General features: G+C 36.0%; 1 protein-coding gene across 2 annotated transcripts in view; it reads left to right on the top strand.

Moving 5' to 3' along the window:
* The window catches only part of LOC123606185 (zona pellucida binding protein), a 114,925-nt gene that overhangs the window by 31,093 nt on the left and 62,665 nt on the right, over positions 1 to 21,167 (top strand). For both annotated transcript variants that reach the window (XM_045494257.1, XM_045494256.1), the window contains one exon: positions 1,005 to 1,223. In XM_045494257.1, the coding sequence (XP_045350213.1) occupies positions 1,005 to 1,223 (219 nt within the window). The remainder of the gene's footprint in view (positions 1 to 1,004; positions 1,224 to 21,167) is intronic.

Raw genomic sequence — 21,167 nt, 5'->3', positions numbered from 1 at the left:
CAATCATTAGACTCTCTCCTGGCCTGTTAGTTCCTACACTCTTTCCTAGGCCAGCAGGGCCTAAAATAACTTTTCACACGTCTCGGAAACTGTCGTTCTTTTTCTGGGAACCCCTCTCTCTTGCTGCTTGCATTAGGACCATTTTCAGAGATTATAAATGGTTGTTTTTTAAAAATAGTTTACGTTATTTTTCATTGGGATGTGGGCTTCTGTTTCTCCAGCTGTCATGTCCTGCTACTATAATTGTTTTAATAATATTTTTAATAGTCATTACTTTATTAGATGTACCATTTGTTATTTAGTAGTAGTTTGTTTTCAAATGTTTGACAGATTTTATTTATTTAAAAAAAATTTTTTTAATGTTTATTTTTGAGACAGAGACAGAACATGAGCAGGTGAGGGGCACAGAGAGAGAGAGAGAGAGAGAGAGAGAGGGAGACACAGAATGCAAAGCAGGCTCCAGGCTCCAAGCTGTGTTTGATGGATTTTAATTGTTGATTTGGATTTTGATTTCTTTGTGTCAGAGCATGTGGTTACATAATATATGTAATTATTATGGATTTCTTATCATCTTTATTTTTTTGTGTCATTTCAGTTATATATTGAAATGGGCAGGAAAAACGTTCCCCATTTCCAATATTGTAATGGCACTCGATAAAACTGGTAGATTTATGAGAAACATACTATTTGTTGCTTATAGCTGGTAATTATATGACTATAGTTTATTCTAAGATGAATATTAAGAGAACTTTCATTCCTAAGTTTGAGGAAGAATAATATATTGGTTAAGGGCGTAGAGTCTGGGGCAGATTTCTCGGTTAGAATCTTAGTTTTGACACCGTAGGCATGGGAGTATGACATAACCCCCGTATCCCTCAGTTTCCTCAGGATGGATATAAAAATACTATGAACTTATTCCAAGTAATGATTTCTCTTGAGTAGTTGCAATGCATTTGAATTGCTTAAATAACCGCTTTTGTGTTATTCTGTTTAATATTTTACAGCTTATCGTGAGCCTCATTATTATTACCAGTTCACGGCTCGATATCATGCAGCTCCTTGCAATAGTATTTATAATATTTCTTTTGAGAAGAAACTTCTTCAGATTTTAAGCAAATTGGTTCTTGACCTTTCATGTGAGGTTTCTTTACTGAAGTCTGAATGCCATCATGTTAAAATGCAAAGAGCTGGTTTGCAGAATGAATTGTTCTTTACATTTTCAGGTAAGTAAACACAGTTCTTTACAGAAAACGAATAGCAAATTTTAAAGACATGTGAATTACCAACAACATTTTTAGAATGTAAATGTTATAGATTTGAATGTTTTTCATGTTCTCTACTCTGGCTTAGTTCTGATAGGCCCCCAAATAAAATTCTACTGATTTACGTGCTCAGTGAAAATTTTGCACTCTCAAATAACTAAACCTTGCTATGGTAACTTATTAGAGAATGGGGTTAGTATAAGGAAATGCCTATCTTGATATTTGACTACAGGATTTAATTTGCAAAAAGCATCTAAGTGCAATAAGATGAGTTAATATAGATCAGAGGGACCGTTCTAACAGCTTACAGTGCTTTTCCTAATAACACAGAGTGGAGGCCCAGTATTTTCTGGAAATTTCAAGGAATTTCGAGGAATCGATTTTAGGCTTATATAAAGGGCTTGTTGATGAATGAGCACTTTGGAATAATTGTCGGTGTATTTTACTGGGTCCCATGGCAATTGACTCTGTCCCCTTTCCATCTCAAATGATCTTGCTTGCCGTACTCCTTTCTTTCTTCTTTACTCTGTCCTTGATTCTTCTCCTGCTGGTGTTTGTATTCACCCCTCTCTCTCTCTCTTTTTTTTTTTTTTTGGACATCTAGGATTAAATTTTTAGACACACCTGAGAGGTGTGAAGCTTTACAGGAAAGAAGAAGAGAAGTTCAGCCCCATTTTCACTGTCTTTTTTTTATCTTCCTTACTGCTTTTCTCCTTCTCCAGGAAAATTGTGAAAGTTATTCTGCAGCTGCTGAGACAAAGTATCACAGTTAGACTGGTTCTTCAGCTCTTCAAGGACCCACTGTTAGCATTCATGAGTCATGAGGTCTTTTACCCAGTGTATTTAATAGGTGCTGTTATTAGGCATTTAATAGTCCTTAGAAAACCTTGGAAATAGTATAGTTGAACCCATAAGAGAAAAATGATGGTAATGGAAACAAGGCACAGTGGGCTTGAGACGCATTTCTCTAATGACTAATGACGCCGAGCACCTTTTCATGTGCTTACTAGCCATTTGTGTGTATTCTTTTTTGGAGAAAAGTATATTCAAGTCCTTCGTCCAGTATTTCTTTTTCCAGCTTTACTGAAATAAATTGATACATAACATTATGTAAGTTGAAGAAGTAAGGAATAAGGATTTGATACACATATATATTACAACATGATTACCACAGTAAAGTGAACACATCATCTCACATAGTTACAGTTTATTTTATCTTATTATTTTATCGTGGTGAGAACTTTTACAATCTGCTCTTATAGCAACTTTCAAATATACCTTATTGTTAACCGTATTCACCATGCTCTATATTATATCCATATGCTTATTCATCTTCTAACTAGAAGTTTGTATCCTTGGTCTAACTTCATCCATTTCCCTCAGGCCCTACCCTCGAACCCAGCATCCACCAGTCAGTTCTCTGTTCCTATGAGTGGTTTTTGTAGATTCCACATGTAAATGAGATGAAAGTATTTGTCATTCTCTGTTTGACTTAATTTCACTCAGCACAATGCCCTCAAGGTCCATCCACTTTGTTGCAGATGGTAGAATTTGCTTTTTCTTCACAGATAAGTGCTGTTCCATTGTGTCTGTATGGATACATCCTTACACACAATCATTTCCTCTACTGTGAAGAAGTTTTCTAGTTTGATATAGGTCCATGTTTTGGTTTGGTTTCGTTGCTTGTGCTTCGGCTGTCATATTCATAAAGTCATTGGCATGTTCACTAAGGAGCTTTTTTGTATGTTTTCTTCTGGGAATTTTATGGTTTAGGTTTTACATTTAAATCTTCAGTTCAAATTAATGGTTGGGATTGGCGTGAGATCAGAGTCCAGTTTAATTCTCTGGCATGTGACTGTTTGGTTTTCCCAGTACAATTTATTGTAGAGACTACCTATTCTCCATTGAGTATTCTTGGCTCCTTTGATCTTATATGCATGAGTTTATTTCTTGGGCTCTCAACTCGGTTCCATAGATACGTGTTTTATGTCCGTACCGTACTCTTTTGATTACCGTACCTTTGTAATATACATTGAAATTAGAAGTGTATTGCCTCCAGTTTTTTTCTTTCCCCAAGGTACATTGGTTATTCAGGATTCTTTGTGGTCCCATAAGAATTTGAGTGTTTATATTTCTGTAAAAGATGCTGGTGGAATCTTGATAAAGATTGTATTGAATCCATAGATTGCTTTGGGTTGTATGGACATTTTAACAATGTTGATTCTTAACCTTATGAACCTGGGATATCTTTCTACTTATTTGTGAGTCTTTAGTTTCCTTATCAATATCTTACTGCCTTCAGTGTACAGATCTTTTTACCTTATTGTTTAAGTTTATTTCTAATTATATTGTTGTTTTTGATATTATTATGAGTGGCATTGTTTTCTTTATTTCTTTTAAAGTAACTTGTTACTATATAGAAATGCAATTTATGTTTGTATGTTGATTTTGTGTTCTGCAGCATTACTGAATTCATTTATTAGGTCTAACAATTTTTTTGGTGGAGTCTCTTGCATTTTCTGTATGTATGATTGCATCACTGCAGGCACAGACATTTTTACTCATTCCGTTTTCATTCAGATGCCTTTTCTTTCTCTTGCCTGATTGCTCGGGCCAGGACTTCTAATACTGTTACTATAGGAATGGTGAGAATAGGCCTCCTTGTCTTGTTCTTGATCTTAGAGAAAAATCTTTCAACCTTTTACCATTGAGTATGATGTCAGCTGTAGGCTTTTAATATGTTGGACTACTTTCCTTCTGACCTGATTTGTTGGGAGTTTTAATTGTGAATGACTATTGAATTTTGCCAAACACTTTTGCATCTACTGGGATACTCATAGGATTTTTTTATTCTATTCATGTGATGCATCATACTTGTTGATTTGCATACGTTGAACCATCCTTGCACCCCAGAGATGATCCCTACTTGATCATGGGGTACGAAGCTTTTAATGTGCTATTGAAGTTGGCTTGCTAGTGTTTTGTTGAGAATCTTTCCTTCTGTATTCATCAGGGGTATCGGTCTGTAGTTTTTTTTCTTGTAGTGTCTGTATCTGGCTTTGGTATCAGGGATAACAGTGGCCATGTAAAATGAGCTTGGGCATGTTAACTTTTCTTCAGTTTTTTAAAAGAGTTTGAGAAGGATTGACATTGAGTTTTTAAAAATATTGGGCAGAATTTGCCAGTGAAGCTATCTGGTCCTGGTATTTTTCTGTTTGGGGAGGTCTTGGTGACAGATTCAATTCTCTACTTGTTGTTGATCTGTTCAGATTTTCTGTTTTGTCATGATTCAGTCCTGTTAGGCTATATGTTTTTAAGAATGGATCCATTTATTTTAGGTTGTCCAGTTCTTGGTATATAGTTATTCATAGCCACCTTTAATGATCCTTTGTATTTCTTTGGTATTAGTTGTAATGTCTCCAGATTCATTTATAATTTTATTTATTTGGGATCTGTCTTTTTTTTTTTTTTTTTGCTTGTCTAGCTAAAGGTTATCCATTTTGTTATTTTTTCAAAGAACCGGGGGCACCTGGGTGGCTCAGTAGTTAAGCATCATCTGACTTCAGCCCAGGTCATGATCTCACCATTCGTGAGTTTGAGCCCTGTGTTGGACTCTATGCTGACAGCTCAGCATGGAGCCTGGAGCCTCCTTCAGATTCTGTGCTTCCTTCTCTCTCTGCCCTTCCCCTGCTAATGCTTTCTCTCTCTCTCTCTCTCTCTGTCTCTCAAAAGGAAATAAACATAAAAAAAAATAATTCAGAGAACCAGCTCTTCTTTTTGTTAATAATTTGTTTTATTTTTCCTGTTCCCTATTCCATTTATTTCTGCTTTAATTTCTTTTGAGTTTTTATTTAATTCCAGTTAGTTAACACATAGTGTTATATTAGTTTCAGGTGTACAACCTAGTAATTCAACTTCCATGTATCACCTGGTGCTCATCATGACAAGTTCACTCTTTAATCCCCATCACCTATTTAGCCCATCCCCCCATCCACCTCCCCTCTGGATTGGAAGAATATTGTTAAAATGTCTATACTACCCAAAGCAGTCTACACTTTTAATGCAGTCCCTATCAAAATACCAACAGCATTTTTCGTAGAACTAGAAGAAACAATCCTTAAGTTTGTATGGACCACAAAAGACCCTAAACAGCCAAAGCAATCTTGAAAAAGAAAGGCAAAGCTGGAGGCATCGAAATTCCAGACTTCAAGTTACATTACAAAGCTGTAGTGATCAAAACAGTGTGGTACTGGCACAAAAATAGATACATAGATCACTAGAACAGAATAGAAAATCTGGAAATAAGCCTGACAGCTATATGGTCAATCAATCTTTGACATAACAGGAAAGAATATCCAGTGGGAAAAAGACCATCTCTTCAACAATGGTGTTGGGAAAACTGGACAGCTACATGCAAAAGAATGAAACTGGACCACTTTCTTACACTGTACACAAAAATAAATTCAAAATGGATTAAATACCTAAAAGTGAGACCTTAAACCATAAAAATCCTAAAAGAGAACACAGGCAGTAACTTTATTGACATTGGCTATAGTAACTTCTTTCAAAATATGTCTCCTGAGGCAAGGGAAACAAAAGCAAAAATGAACTATTGGGACTACATAAAAATAAAAAGCCTCTGCACAGTGAAGGAAACAATCAACAAAAACTAAAAGGCAACCTACAGAATGGGAGACGATATTTGCCAATGATACATCTGATAAGTGGTCAGTATCCAGAATTTGTAGAGAACTTGTAAAACTCAATGCCCAAAACCAAATAATTCAATCAAAAAAAATGGGCAGAAGGCATGAAGAGACATTTCTCCAAAGAAGATACCTGCTTTAATTTTTCTTTTTGTCTTTTCTTCTAATTTGAAGACAAGTTTTTTATTTTTATTTTTTCTTGTTCCTTGAAGTATCATGTTAGGTTGTTTGTTGGAGATCTTTTTTGTTGATGTATACTCCTTTGTTTTCTTTCAAGAATTTCGAAATTTTATCTTCTGCTAAATGTAGAAGATTCATTTTGAGTAAATATTTTTTATGTACTGTGAAATATGGACCCAGTCTTCACTTAAGTGTGGACGTTCAGTTGTCCCAGTGCCATTCTTTGAAGAGACTGTGGTCTTCCCCATTGCACTGTTATGGCACCTTTGTTGAGAGTCAGCCAGCCACCGATATATGGGTTTATTTCTACACTCTTCAACTTCATCGTTCTGTATGCCTGTCCTTAGACCAATACCACACTGTTTTTGTTGTGTTTTGTTTTTAATGTTTATTTTTGAGAGAAAGAGTGCGAGCAGGGTAGGGGCAGAGAAGGGGACAGAGGATCCAAAGTGGGCTGTGCACTGACAGCAGCGAGCCTGATGCAGTGCTTGAACTCACGAACTGTGAGATCGTGACCTGAGCCAAAGCTCAACTGACTGAGCCACTCAGGCGCCCCGCTACACTGTTTTGATCATAAGCTTTTGATAGTACTTTGTAGTGAGATTTGAACCTTGGAAATGAGAGTCCTCCAGTTTTGTTCTTCTTTTCAATGTTGGTTTGCCTAGTTGAAGTTGGTTGCAGTTCCATGGGTTTTAGCATCTATCTTTGCATTTTTGCCAGAAAAGGCCGTTAGGGTTTTGGTAGGGAATGCCCTGAACCCACTGATAGCTTTAGATAGTATTAACACCTTAACAATATTAAGTCTTCCAATCTGCGAATACAGGATATCTTTCCATTTATTTAGGACTTTGTCTTAGACCATTGAGCTGCTGTAACAAAATACCACAGACTGGGTAGCTTATAAACAATGGAAATGAGGGGTGCCTGGGTAGTTCAGTCAGTTAAGCGTCTGACTTCGGCTCAGGTCATGATCTCGTCGTCTGTGAGTTTGAGCCCCGCGTCGGGCTCTGTGCTGACAGCTCAGAGCCTGGAGCCTGGTTTGGATTCTGTGTGTCTCTCTCTCTCTGCCCCTCCCCTGCTCATGCTCTTTCTCTCTCTCAAAATAAATAAACATTTAAAAAAAAGAGTGGAAATTTATTTCTCACATTTTTGGAAGCTGGAATTCTGAGATCAGGGTGGCATCATGTTCGGAAGGATGCTTTTCAGGTGTGCAGACTTCTCATTATATTCTCACATAGCAGGAGAAGCCAGGGATCTCTCTGGAGGGACTTTTGCAAGAGTACTTGTAACCCCATGCATAAAAGCACTACTCTCGTGACCTAAGAACCTCCCAAAGACCCCCACCTCCTAATATCATCACATTGGGCATTTGGATTTCAAGATACGAATTTGGGGGGCGGATACACATATTGAGGCCATAGCAGATTTCTTTAATTTCTCTCAGCAATGTTTTGTACTTTCCAGTGTGTTAAGTATTGCACCTCTTGATGGATTTATCACTATGTACTTATTTATTCTTTTTGATGCTGTTGTGAGTGCATTTTGTAATTTATTTTGACATTGTTCATTGCTAGTATGTAGAAATTCACTAATTTTTGTGTGTTTTCTTGCATCTTGGTTGAATTAATTTGTTAGCTCTGTGTTTTTTTGTGTCTGTGCTTGGAATTTTTAGTTTTTTCCATATAGAAGATAATGTTACCTGAGGATAACAATAGCTTTGCTTCTTGGTTTTCAACTTGTATAATTTTTATCTCTTTTTCTTGCCAAATTGATTTTGCTAGCCTGTCCAGTATACTGTTTATTAGAAGTGGCACAAGTAAACATCCTTGAATTGCTTGTAATCCTAGGGGGAAAGCTGACATCTCACACTATTGAATATAATATTGGCTATGGACTTTTCATAAAAGTTCTTCATCAGGTTGAAGCAGTTCGTTTCAATTCCGAGTCTGAGTGTATTTATCATGAAACTGTCAGATTTTGTCAGATGTTTCTTCTTTATCAAATGAGATTATCCTTTTTTTTTTTTTTACCCCTTCTATGAATGCATGTGTTATAATTTTTGATTTTCATATGGTGAACTGTCTTTGCATTCCTGGGAAATATCCCACTTAGGGTTTAAATTCCTTTGGTATGCTACTGGAATTTGTTCATTACTATATTATGGAGAATGTTTGCACTCATAAATTGGCCCAGAGTTTTCTTGTGATGTCCTTTTCTGGCTTTGGTGTCAGGGTAATGTTGGCTTCATGAAATTAGGTAGGAAGTGTCCCTTTTCTATTCTTCCAGAAGAGATTGAGAGCTTCTCTAATTACTCTTGATAGAATATACCACTAAAGCCATTGAATCCTGGGTTTTTCTTTATTGGGAGGTTGTTAATTACTGATTTGATCTTTTCTTGTTGTTATATGCTTATTCATATTTTATGTTTCTTTGTGACTCAGTTTAGGTGGTTTATATTTCCATCTCTTTCATCTAGGGTATCATATTTTTGCATATAGTTATACATAATATTCTCTTATAATTCTTTTTATTTATGAAAGGTAGATAGGTAGTAATTCCCTTCTTTAATTTCTTTTTTTCTTTCTTTTTTGTAATATTTTTTTTAACGTTTATTTATTTTTGAGACAGGGAGAGACAGAGCATGGACGGGGGAGGGTCAGAGAAAGAGGGAGACACAGAATCTGAAACAGGCTCCAGGCTCTGAGCTGTCAGCACAGAGCCCGACGCAGGGCTCAAACTCACGGACCGCGAGATCATAACCTGAGCCAGAGTCGGACGCTTAACCTACTGAGCCACCCAGGCGCCCCATAATTTCTTTTTTTCTTTGGTTAGGTGGTGATCAATATTGTAGATCTTTTTAAGGAACCAACTTTTTTTGTTTTCCTTGATTTTATTGTTTTTTTCTATTCTCTATTTTGTTTATACCTGTTCTATTTTGTATTGTTTCCTTCTTTCTGCTGTTTTTGATTACAGATTTTCTATATGGATTTTCTGATTTTAATTTTCTTGATTTCTGGTTTTTGGTTTTGTTTTGTTTGTTTTTGGTTTTGTTTTTGCTTTTCTAATTCCCCTGAATTTTATTATTGATTCCAGTTACTCAGTGTTTTTAAATTTTTTTCTAATTTGCATTTTTTTAAGTTTTTATTTAAATTCCAGTTAACATATGATGTGTAGTATTAGTTTCAGATGTACAACATAGTGATTCAGCACTTCCATGCAACACCTGGTGTTCATCACAAGTACACATTCTGAATTTTATATTTCTGTTCTTCTGATTGAATTTGTCCTTTTTTGGTTTCCTTAAGATAAAAACTTTATTTAATTTAAATTGTTCTTCTCTTCTAGTATTTGAGTTCAGTACTATAAATTTCTCTCTAAGCCCTGCTTTTACTGTATCCTACAAATTTTGATAAGTTGTATATTTACTTTCATTTGGTCCAGAATATTTGAAAATTTATCAGGACTTATTTTATTTATGTGGTATATGTTGGTCTGTTGTTTAAGGTGCAAGAATCTTCCAGCTCTCTTTCTATCATGTATTTCTCGTTTAATTCCGTTGCAGCCTGAGAGCATGTATTGTATCGTTCCTCTTTCAAAACATTTTTCAAAATGTGTTCAGTGGTCCGGAGTGTTGTCTGTCGTGGTGAAAGGTGCATGTGCTCCAGAAGAATTTGTATTCTCCTGCTGGATGAGGCATCCTATAATTGTCAGTTGGATGCATTTGATTGATGTTGCTCTTCAGGTCCACTGTGTTCTTACTGATATTTTACCTTCTGGACTTGTCACAGATTGATCAGAGCTGTTGAAGTGCCCATCTCTATTAGCAGAGTGCTCCACTGTCCTTGTGGTTTTATTAGTTTTGGCCTCCCATTTCTACATACTATGTTATTAGGCTTGTACTCGTTAAGGATTGTCTGTCTTCTTGGAAAAATGACACCTTTATCATATATAATAACCTTAATTGTGATAACTTTTCTTTTCCTGATGTTTTATCTACAATGAAAATTAATATTACTGTTCCAGCTTTCTTTTGATTTGAGTTTGTGTGTATATCTTCCCCTACCCCTTTAATCTTCATCTACCAGTGTCTTTGTGTTTAAAGTGGGTTTCTTGAAGATGAGATATAATTAGGTGGGTTTTTTTTGAAAATTCATTCTGACGGTCTTTTTAATTGGTATATTTATTTATTTATTTATTTATTTATTTTTTTTTTAATTTTTTTTTTTTCAACGTTTATTTATTTTTGGGACAGAGAGAGACAGAGCATGAACGGGGGAGGGGCAGAGAGAGAGGGAGACACAGAATCGGAAACAGGCTCCAGGCTCTGAGCCATCAGCCCAGAGCCCGACGTGGGGCTCGAACCCACGGACCGCGAGATCGCGACCTGGCTGAAGTCGGACGCTCAACCGACTGCGCCACCCAGGTGCCCCTTAATTGGTATATTTAAACCATTGACTCAAAATCAGTATCGATGGGGTTGGATTGAGATCCGCCACATTTGTTACTGTTTTGTGTTTGCTGCCCCTTGTCTTTTGTTTCTTTTTTTGTCTTTACTTTTTCTGTGTTCTCTGCTTTTAATTGAGTATACGTATGATTCGGTTTTTTTATAACAGAATTCCCAGATTTGTTCTCCCTTCCCCTTACAACAACACTGTTGTGTACTTAATTGTCCCTAAGCTTTAATCCACTGTACGATGTTCACATTATTTGGAACAAGCTATTTATTGTCCGTTTAATGTTAATATTACCTTCGCTTTTTACTTCTCTAATGATATTTATTTAGATACAAGTTTTGGACATATGTTGTTTTCCTTCTCTGTGAAGAACTTCTTTTCACATTTCTTGCCAGGCAGCATTTCTGGTGACAGATTTTCTCAAGTTTTGTTTATCTGAGAAAGTCTCTTTTTCTTCTTCAGTTTTGAAGGATAATTGCACTGGATTCAGCCTTTTAGTTTGGTGGCAGTTTTTCTTTCAATACTTAGATTTACTCACTCTACTCTCTTCTTGCTTGCATGGTGCCTGAAGAGAAGGTTGGCTTAATACTTCTTGAAAATAGTTTCTATTTTTTATTGTGGTCAAATACACATGACATAAAATTTGCCTTCACTATTTCAAATACACAGATAAGTGGTATTAAATTCATTCATGGTTTTGTGTCATTGTCATCATCATCCATCTCCAAAACCCTTTTCATCGTAGAAAACTGATTCTTTATCCTCATTAAATAAAGTCCCTATTCTCTTCGCAGCCCCAGGCATCCATCATTCTACTTTCTATTGCTGTGATTTTAATGATCTCATATAAGTGGAATCGTACAGTCATTTTCTTTTTGTTACTGGCTTATTTCACTTACTGTAATGTCCCCACGGTTGATTCATGTTGTTACATATGTCAGAATGTCCCTCCTTTTTAAGGCTGAGTAATATTTCATGTACACACACACACACACACACACACACACACACACACATTTTGCTTATTCATTCATCCACTGAAGGCCCTTAGCTTGCTTTCAAGCTTAGCTGTTGTGAATAATGCTGCTTATGAGTGTACGCGTATCTCTTTGAGACCCCGCCTTCAGTTGTTTGGAGTGATACTTATAAGTAGATTTGCTGGATTGTTGTAAGTGTATACTTATAAATATATATGGTAATTCTGTATTGATTTCTTTAAGGAACTGCTTTAGTTTTCCACAGTGGCTACAACATTTACCATTCTCAATAACAGTGCGTAGGAGTTCTTATTCACCATATCTTCACCAGCACTAGTTCTTTTTTTTTTTTTTAATGCTTATTTATTTATGTTTGAGAGAGAGAAAGAGAGAGCACAGAGAGAGGGGCACACAGAATCTCTGAAGCAGGCTCCAGGCTGTGAGTTGTCAACCCAGAGCCCGACACAGGGCTTGAACCCACGAACTGTGAGATCATGACCTGAGTCGAAGTCAGACGCTCACCTGACTGAGCCACCCAGGTGCCCCATTTTTTTTTTATTTTCATAATAACCATTCTAATGGGTACGAGGCAGCATCTCATTATAGTTTTGGTTTGCATTTACTTAATAATTAATGATTCTTGAATACCTTTTCATGAGTTTATTGGCTGTTTGTACATTTTCTTGAAAGAAATGTCTGTTCAGTTCCATTGTCCATTTTTGAACCAGGTTGGTATCTTTTTATTTAGTTTTATGATTTTTCTGTGTATTGTGTATATTAATCTATTATCAGATCTCAATTTGCAAGTAGTTTCTCCCATTCTGTACGTTGCTCTTAACTCTGTTAATACTGTCTTTTGATGTACAATTTTTCAACTTTTCATGAAGTTTGTCTAGTTTATTTAATTGCCCTTACCTTTGGTGCCATATGTGAGAAATCATTGCCACATCCAGTGCTGTGAAGCTTTTGCCCTATACTTGCTTCTGACAGCATTTTGGATCTTACATTTAGGCCTTTGATCTATTTTGAGTTAATTTTTGTAGATGGTATTAGGTAAAGGTTCAAATTCATTCTCTTACCTGTGGATGTCCATTTTCCCAGCACTGTTTGTTGGAAAGACTTTCCTTTCCCCATTGAATCATCTTGGCACCCTTATCAAAAATCATTTGACTGTATATGTGAGGGCTTTCTTTGTGTCTAACTCTTCCACTGGTCCATATGACTGTCTTTATGCCAGTTCCATGCTGTTTTGGTTGCTATAGTTTTTTTAGTAGTTTTGAAATCAAGAATTGTGACGCTTTCAGCTTTGTTCATTTTCAAGATTGTGTTGGCTATTCCAGTCACTTGTGATTCCATATGAATTTTAGGGTGGGTTTTTCTATTTTTACAAAAACATCATTGGAATTTTGGTATGATTGCACGGAATCTATAGGCTGCTTTGTGTGGTGTTGACAGTTTAACACTATTAGGTCTTCCGATCTGTGAACATGGGCATATTTCCATTTATTTTTGTCTTCTTCATTTTCTCACATCAGTGCTTTATAATTTTCATCATGTAAGTTGTTCACCTTCTTGGTTAATTCCTGAGTATTTTTTTTATAATATTGTAAATGAAATTGTTTTCACAATTTCTTCTTCATACTATTGGGTGTAGTTTTAGAAGTGCACCTGACTTTGTATCTGGCAAGTTTGTTGAATTTATTTGTTTGTATAGTTTTATTTCTGGAATCTTTATTTCTACATATAATGTTATATCATCCGTGAATAGAAATCACTTCCTTTCCAGTTTGATACTTTTTATTTCTTTTTCTTGCCTTACTGCACTGGCTAGAACTTCTAGTACTTTGTTGAACAGAAATGGCAGAAGTCCACATCCTTGTTTTTTTCCTCATCTTCAAGGAAAAGCTTTTAGTCTTTCACCACTGAATATGATTTTGGCTGTTGCTGGTGTGTGTGTGTGTGTGTGTGTGTGTGTGTGTGTGTGTGTGTGTATCTTTTATTATATGGTGGGATTTTCCTCCTGCTTCTATATTGTTGAGTATTTTTTTCATGAAAGGGTGTTGAATTTTGTAAAATGGCTTTTTTGCATCAAATGAGATGGGCATGTGTGTTTTTAGCCCCTTTATTCTGTTAATGTGGTGTCTTACATTGCTTTTTGTATGTTGATCCATCCTTGCGTTCTGGTAGTAAATCCCATTTAATCATGGTGTATTACTCTGTGAATATGCTCCTGAATTCAGTTTGCTAGTATTTTGTTGAGGAATTGTGCATCAGTGTTTATTAGTGATACAGATCTGTTATTATTTTCTTTTCTTATAGTATCTTTGTCTGCTTTTTGTGTTATGGTGATGCTGGCCTCATAGGATGAATTTGGAAGTGTTCCTTCCTCTTATGCTTTTTGGAAGAGTTTGAGAAGGGTTGGTATTGATTCTTCTTTAAATTGTTGTAAGAATTTGCCATTGAAGTCCTCCAATCCTGGGTTTCCCTTCTCAGTTCTGTTTTCCTTTAGAAATTGTCATAGTCTGGTATTAGGTGCATGAATTAGGTGCATACATGTTTATAATTTTTACGTATTACCACTCTATTAAATCTATTATTAATATATAATGTTCTCTTTTATACTCTTTTTTGATTTCAAGCTTATTTTGTCTCATATTTGTGTAGTCACCCCTGCTCTCTTTTTGTTACTGTTTTCGTGGAGTATCATTTTCCATCCTTCCACTTTCAGTGTACTTGTGTTTTTGTATCTAAAGTGAGCCTCTTGCAGACAGCACGTTGTTGGATTATGGCTGTTTTATTCATTCTGTCAATCCCTGTTTTTTGAGTTGAGAGTTTAATTCATTTACTTTTAAAGTGATTACCCATAGTACAGGCTTTACTTCTGCCATGTTGCTTCTTGTTTTCTATTTTGTTCCTCATTTTCTTCATCATAGCCTTCTTTTTTTTTTTTTTTTTTTTTTAAGTTTATTTATTTTGAGAGAGAGAGAGCACATGCGCAGGTGGGGCAGGGGCAGAGAGAGAGGGAGAGAATCGCACGCTGTCAGCCCAGAGCTGGACACCAGGCTCCATCTCACGAACTGTGAGGTCATGACCTGAGCCTAAGTCAAGAGTCAGACTCTTAACCAACTGAGCCACCCAGGCGCCCCAATTACAGTCTTCTTTTGTGTGTAGTTGACTTTTTGTACTTAAATGTTTAAAGCTTGCTTTATTTTCTTTTGTGTATGTTCTATAGGTATTTTCTTTGTTGTCAAAATGGGAGTTACATTTAACATCCTAATGTCATAACGCTAATTTGAATTTATACCAGCATAATGTTAGTACCATCTGGAAACTCTCCTTCAACAGTTCTGTTCCCACCCCTTTCAGTTGTTGATGACATAAAATTATGACTTTATATATTGACCCAAAATATAAACTAATATTTCAAATGAATTTAGTCTCTCAAATTGTGTAGAAAGTAAAATGTGAAGTTACAAAACAACGTTGCAGTCATACTACCTTTAGGCTGTTTTTTAATCATGTCAATATTACTGTTATAATCCAGTCTTACAATAATAGCAGCTTTTAGCATCACTCATACATTGACCTTTATTGAGATCTTTATTCACATGGCTTTGAATTTCTGTCTCGTGTCCTTCCTTTCACCCTGTACGACTCCCTTGATCATTTCTTGGAGGGCAGATCTAGTGGTAGCAGAGTCCCTCAGCTTTTGTTCATCTGGGAACGTCTTAATTCCTCCCTAACTCTTGAAAGACAGTTTTGCATGTTGTAAGATTCTTCGTTGACATTTAAAAAAACAACTTCTAGCACTTTTATTATATCAGCCCGGGACATTTGGCCTCTAAAAGCTTTTATGTGAAATCTGCTCAGAACCTTATTGAGGATCCGTTGTATGTGACAGGTTACTTCTCTCTTCCTGCTCTCATGATTCTTTGTCTTTCAGAAGCTTCATTATAATGTGGGCTCATGTGAATCTTTTTGAGTTTACCTTACTTGGTATTAGTTGAGCTTCTAGATGTTTATATTCATGATTTCATCAAGTTTGAGAAGCTTTCAGCCACTGTTTATTAAAATACTTTCTCTGTCACTTTCTGTTGCTTCTGGGACTCCCACAGTGTAGATTTTGGTCCATTTGATGATGTTCAAAAGTTTTCTTAAGTTCTGATCACTTTCCCTCGTTTTTTTTCTTTTCTTTAGATTTGATAATTTCTAATGTTCTGTTTTTAGGTTGGCTGATTTGTTTCTTCTGCCTGATCAGATCTGCCTTCAGATCAGTTATTCACTTCAGTTCTCATACTTAGCAGCTCCAGGATTGCTTTTTAGTTTCCTGTCTCTTCAATATTTCCATTTGTTTGTACAGAATTTTGACTTTATCCACACCTACTCTGATTTTTTTCCTCATCTTCAGGAGGGTTGTTTTATACGGGAGAACCTCTTGGACGAATGGAGGCCTAAACTTAACGAACCTGTGGAGGGCCCTGTAAGACAGAACTCCCCTAGAGTTTCTGATACTTGAGTTTGCTCACTGTGAGCCTTCAACAGATTCTGAATTACAGTTTTCTTACTGGTACTAGCTCCCCTGGCCGGCTCTTGGGGCTTCTCCTGGTGAGCAATAGTTAACCTGTATCCACCCATTTTTCTCTACAATTTTGTGGACAGCAGTTTTCCCGGAGACCTTACTTATTTGTGAATCAGAGAAGAGTTTGTGAGTTTCAGTGTGTGTACCTCTTACGAGGATGGGAGTGATGGCATCCAGGTTCCTTTCATGGTGGACTGTAAACCAGTAGTTCTCTCAGATCTTTTTTGTTTTCTTAATGCTTCTGTTACCGATTTTTTTGTGTTTAATTGACTATAAAATATCATTTTGGTTTTATTCTCATTTCCTTTTCTGAACGTATCTAGTTATTCTCTTGGCAGCCACCGTGCGTTTTACAATTAACATCTTGAATGTATAACTATATAGTTTGGATTAATACTAGCCTAGTATGAGCAGTGTACCAAAACTCTGCTCCAGGATAGTTTGTTCCTTCCTCTCTATGGTGTGCTCAGTGATTGCATTTTTATATATGTTGTTTAGCATTAACATAGATTTATGACTGTTGTCTTATGTATTTATTTTTAATCACATACATGAAAAAAGTGGAGTTAAAAAATAAAAATACAGCAATATTGCCTTTTACCTGTGTAGTTAACTTTACAACTGTTATTTATTTCTTTGTATAGCATCAAATTATTATCTGTTGTCCTGTTACTATCTAATGTCTCAAACACTGTGTTTGGAATATTTTACTTTCTTCTTCATTTCTGAATGCTAGTTTTCCAGGATTCTTGGTTGAAAGCGTTTTTTCTTTTAATGCTTTAAATATGTTATCTCACTGCCTTTGAACCTCCATGGTTTTTTTTACAAGAAATCTGCAATTAATCTTTTTATGCACTTGAAGGAAGTGACAAGTTGTTTTTTTCTTCTTCTCTCTCTCTCTCTTTCTGCTTTCCAGATTATCTCTTTGATTTTTGACAGTTTGGTTATAATCTCTTTCACTGTTGAATCCCTTGCATATATCCTGCTTCAATTCCATTGATCTTTTTGGATACGTGATTCATGTCTTTTATCAAATTGGGACACTTTTGGCTATTATTTTTTCAAGTGTTCTTCAAGTCTTTTTCTTTTTTTTTTTCTCTTTCTTTTTCTTTTTCTTTTTTTTTTTTTTCTCAACTAGGACCTCCATTATGCTTATGTTAGTACACCTGAAGTCCAACAGTCTCTTAGGCCTTCAGTTCTTTTCCTGCTTTTTCTTCCTGCTCCTCTAACTGGATACTTTCAGTTTACCTATCCTCAAATTCACAGGTTCTTTCTTTCACAAGATCAATTGAAAACCTGTAGTGAGTTCTTCATTTTAGTTGTTGTAATTGTTAGTTCCAGAATTTCTGTTTGGTCTCCTTTTATATAATCTTTTACTTTATTAATATGATATATTTGTTTCTCAACAAATATATCCTTTTTGTTGTTGTTCTCTGTTCATTATTTCCTTTAGCTCTTTGAGTATATTCAATCCAGTTGGTATGGAATATTTATTTGTCTAATAATTAAAATTTCTGTGCTTCCTCACGGATAGTTTGTTTGTTTTCGTGAATGGTTCATACTGTCTTCTTTCATTCCTTGTAATTTTTTTTTGAAAACTGTACGTTTTTAATATTCTAACAGGTAGTTACCATGAAACCAGATTCTTCCACCTCTTTTGTGTCTGTTGTTATTGTTCATAGGTGTTGTGGTTGTTGGTTTAGTGACTTATCTAAACTACCTTTGCAAAGACTGTTCTTTGTTGTGTGTGATCTCTCAGGTCTCATGTCCTTTAGCTTGATGTTAGTGTTCTGATAAGAGATTCCTTAAGTGCTGTGCTTAAGTCAACTTCCCTTGATTCAGGTTCTTTTGAATCAATGATTCAGAGACCATTGATTGAAAAACCATTTGATTCTTCTAATTGTAAAAATTCAGCTATTTTCCAGAGTTTCAGCAAAGTTGACTCCGACTGTTTTGGGTTATTTTTGTCAGCATTTCTGTGGTAGGACATGGCTTGAAGTATCCGAAATCACCATACTACTGACATCATTTCTTTTTCATTGTTTCATTTTGTAGAAAGTTTAATCTAAAAAAACAAAACAGGGTGCATAGTTTCATACAGGGTGAGGTTAGCCATCTAGCCTAAGTAAAGCATGTATATCATAGGCAGGAGTTCAGGAAGAAATTGTGCTGTCTCAGATCCAGAGAACTGATGAGCGAACCGATCTAGGGAGTGTGAGCGTTATGTGGTTTATCTAACATGTTGGAGGAAACTATACTGCCTGTTGGCCCTTACTAGCTTTGTATTGGATTTTAACTTAAACATTCTACATGTTGGTGACTTGATTGATCACTGTCCGTACTGACTGATCCTGAAGACTGGATAATTTCTGTTGATTCTGTGTTACTATTTCCAACAATTTTGATTTAGCGTAATAAATAGTAGATTTTAATGGGTTTTTTTATTTGCCTTAAAATTTTATGAGGATTTAAATTAAAAATAAAATTGTGGGGGTGCCTGGGTGGCTTAGTTAAGCATCTAACTTCAGCTCAGGTCATGATCTCATAGTTTGTGAGTTCAAGCCCTGCATCAGGCTCTGTGCTGACAGGTCAGCTCAGAGCCTGGAGCCTGCTTCGGTTTCTGTGTCTCCCTCTCTCTCTGCCCTACCCCCACTGGCGCTCTGTCTCTCTCTCTAAAATAAACATTAAAAAGTTAAAAAAATAAAATTGTGTATCTTCATGATGATCTGATCTCATAATCATCTTATGTTAAATTGGTAGACTCCGGTCTACCATCTTCTGAATTCCTTCATGAGCAGTAGCTTCAAAAGTAAGCATTACCTTGGGTGAATAATATTTTAAATATTTGGCTACAATTTGAAAATGCTTTCTTTAACTCCATTGTATATTTTTGATACATAAATTTAGAAATTTTACATTTACTGAGTCTGGTTCTAGGATGGTCTCATTTTAAAAGGATTTAAAGTGGGGCGCCTGGGTGGCGCAGTCGGTTAAGCGTCCGACTTCAGCCAGGTCACGATCTTGCGGTCCGGGAGTTCAAGCCCCGCGTCAGGCTCTGGGCTGATGGCTCAGAGCCTGGAGCCTGTTTCCGATTCTGTGTCTCCCTCTCTCTCTGCCCCTCCCCCGTTCATGCTCTGTCTCTCTCTGTCCCAAAAATAAATAAACCTTGAAAAAAAAAAATTAAAAAAAAAAAAAAAAAAAAAGGATTTAAAGTAAAAATAGTCCATAAAAAAAAAAAACAACAAAAAACCTCCTTTTTTTTTTTTTCCCCCCTCCAAAACTACAACCCTACTTGGAGGTCTGCTTCAGCCCAAACATCTTGTTCTGTTTGCTTTTATAAAATCACCCAGATGTGGTTTGTCTTTTTGTGATATTTGATAATTCTTTGTGATATTAATTCAGATGAAAGCAGGGAAGTTACATAATGTGTCTAGTTTGGGGAGAATACTGAAGGGACGCCTGGGTGGCTCAGTTGGTTAAGTGTTCAACTCTTGATTTCCACTCAGGTCATGATCTTGCGGTTCGTGAGATCGAGCCCTGCGTTGGGCTCAGCACTGACAGCATGGAGTCTGCTTGGGATTCTCCTTTCCCCTGTGCGTGCATGCTCTCTCTCAATTGTAATTGTCAAAATAAATAAACTTAAAAAAATAAAAATAAAAAAGAATACAGAAATAATGAAGATTGCCCAATATTCTACAAGTGTATTCTGCATTTATTAGTACTTCTGTGGTCAAGTTTATTACCTTCGTATCAACACTTATCCATCCAACATATTTTACATAACATATCAGGCAAAGTCAATAATATAGAGCAAGGATCTTTCTTCAAGAAGGTCATATTCTACTTAAAGGAAGATGTCATGTAACAGTAGTACAGCAAATACTGTGGCGGAAATTCCAGGTGTTCTTTGGGTGCTATGAAAGTAGAGATGTCATTAGGAGATAAACAGTTAAGGAGACCCATGAAATTATTGGTGTTTTAAAAGAATTCCATGCAGAATAGCAACTTAAAGTCATGTTATAAAGACAACACAGAGTATATCTAGGAAACATTCTAGAATGGCTAATGGGTAAGATATGATTGAGAATTTGGAGAAAGTAAAATAGTCACGATTACTTGTGGTTAGAGAAGAGCTTAGATTGTTAAGACTGACATATTTATATTTAAAAAATTTTTTTAATGTTTATTTATTTTTGAGAGAGACAGAGACAGAATGCGAGTGGGTTAGTGACAGAGAGAGAGGGAGACACAGAATCCAAAGCAGGCTCCAGGCTCCGAGCTGTCAGCACGGAGCCCGACATGGGGCTTGAACTCACTAGCTGTGAGATCATGACCTGAGCTGAAGTCAGACGCTCAACTGACTGAGCCACCCAAGCGCCCCTGACATATTTATATTTTAAATCTTATTTTTACAACTGGAAAGAATGGCAAAATCATAATATTTAGCCTGTTGTTTTACAGAGCAGAGAGCAGAAGTCTCAAGGAGATAGTAAATAATGTGCCTGGGTTTCTTGATGATAGACCTAGGGGTAGAAATCAGACTTTGTATATTTTGGTCCATAGTGAAGTAACTGAGGGTTTTAGAACCCTGATAATTAGGTTGATGAGGTAATTTAGAAAGATTATTTAATAGAAATCTCTAAAGTCCTCTTTTTCTTATTCCCCTTTTGGTTTTTATGTCTTTGCAAATTTTTTATATCTTCCATGTTCCTCAGTCAAGTAAGATATAGTTATTCATGGTAGTCTCTTAATGATCCTTTGAATTCCCATGTTATCGGTTATAGTGTCTCCTTGTTTATTTATAATTTTGTTGGTTTGGGACATTTCTTTTTTCCTTGGTTAGCTTTCCTAAGAGATTGCCAATTTTGTTTCCTTTTCAGAGGAGCAACTAACTCTTATTTTGGTGAAGCTTTTCTATGATTTTTCTGTCCTTTATTTCATACATTTCTGTTCTAGTCTTTATTGTTATGATCAGGCATTGTTATTGTTACTATCATTATTATTAATTC

Source organism: Leopardus geoffroyi, chromosome A2 (assembly GCF_018350155.1).
Source record: "Leopardus geoffroyi isolate Oge1 chromosome A2, O.geoffroyi_Oge1_pat1.0, whole genome shotgun sequence".
NCBI lineage: Eukaryota > Metazoa > Chordata > Mammalia > Carnivora > Felidae > Leopardus > Leopardus geoffroyi.
This window is presented reverse-complemented; position numbering and strand designations above follow the sequence as displayed.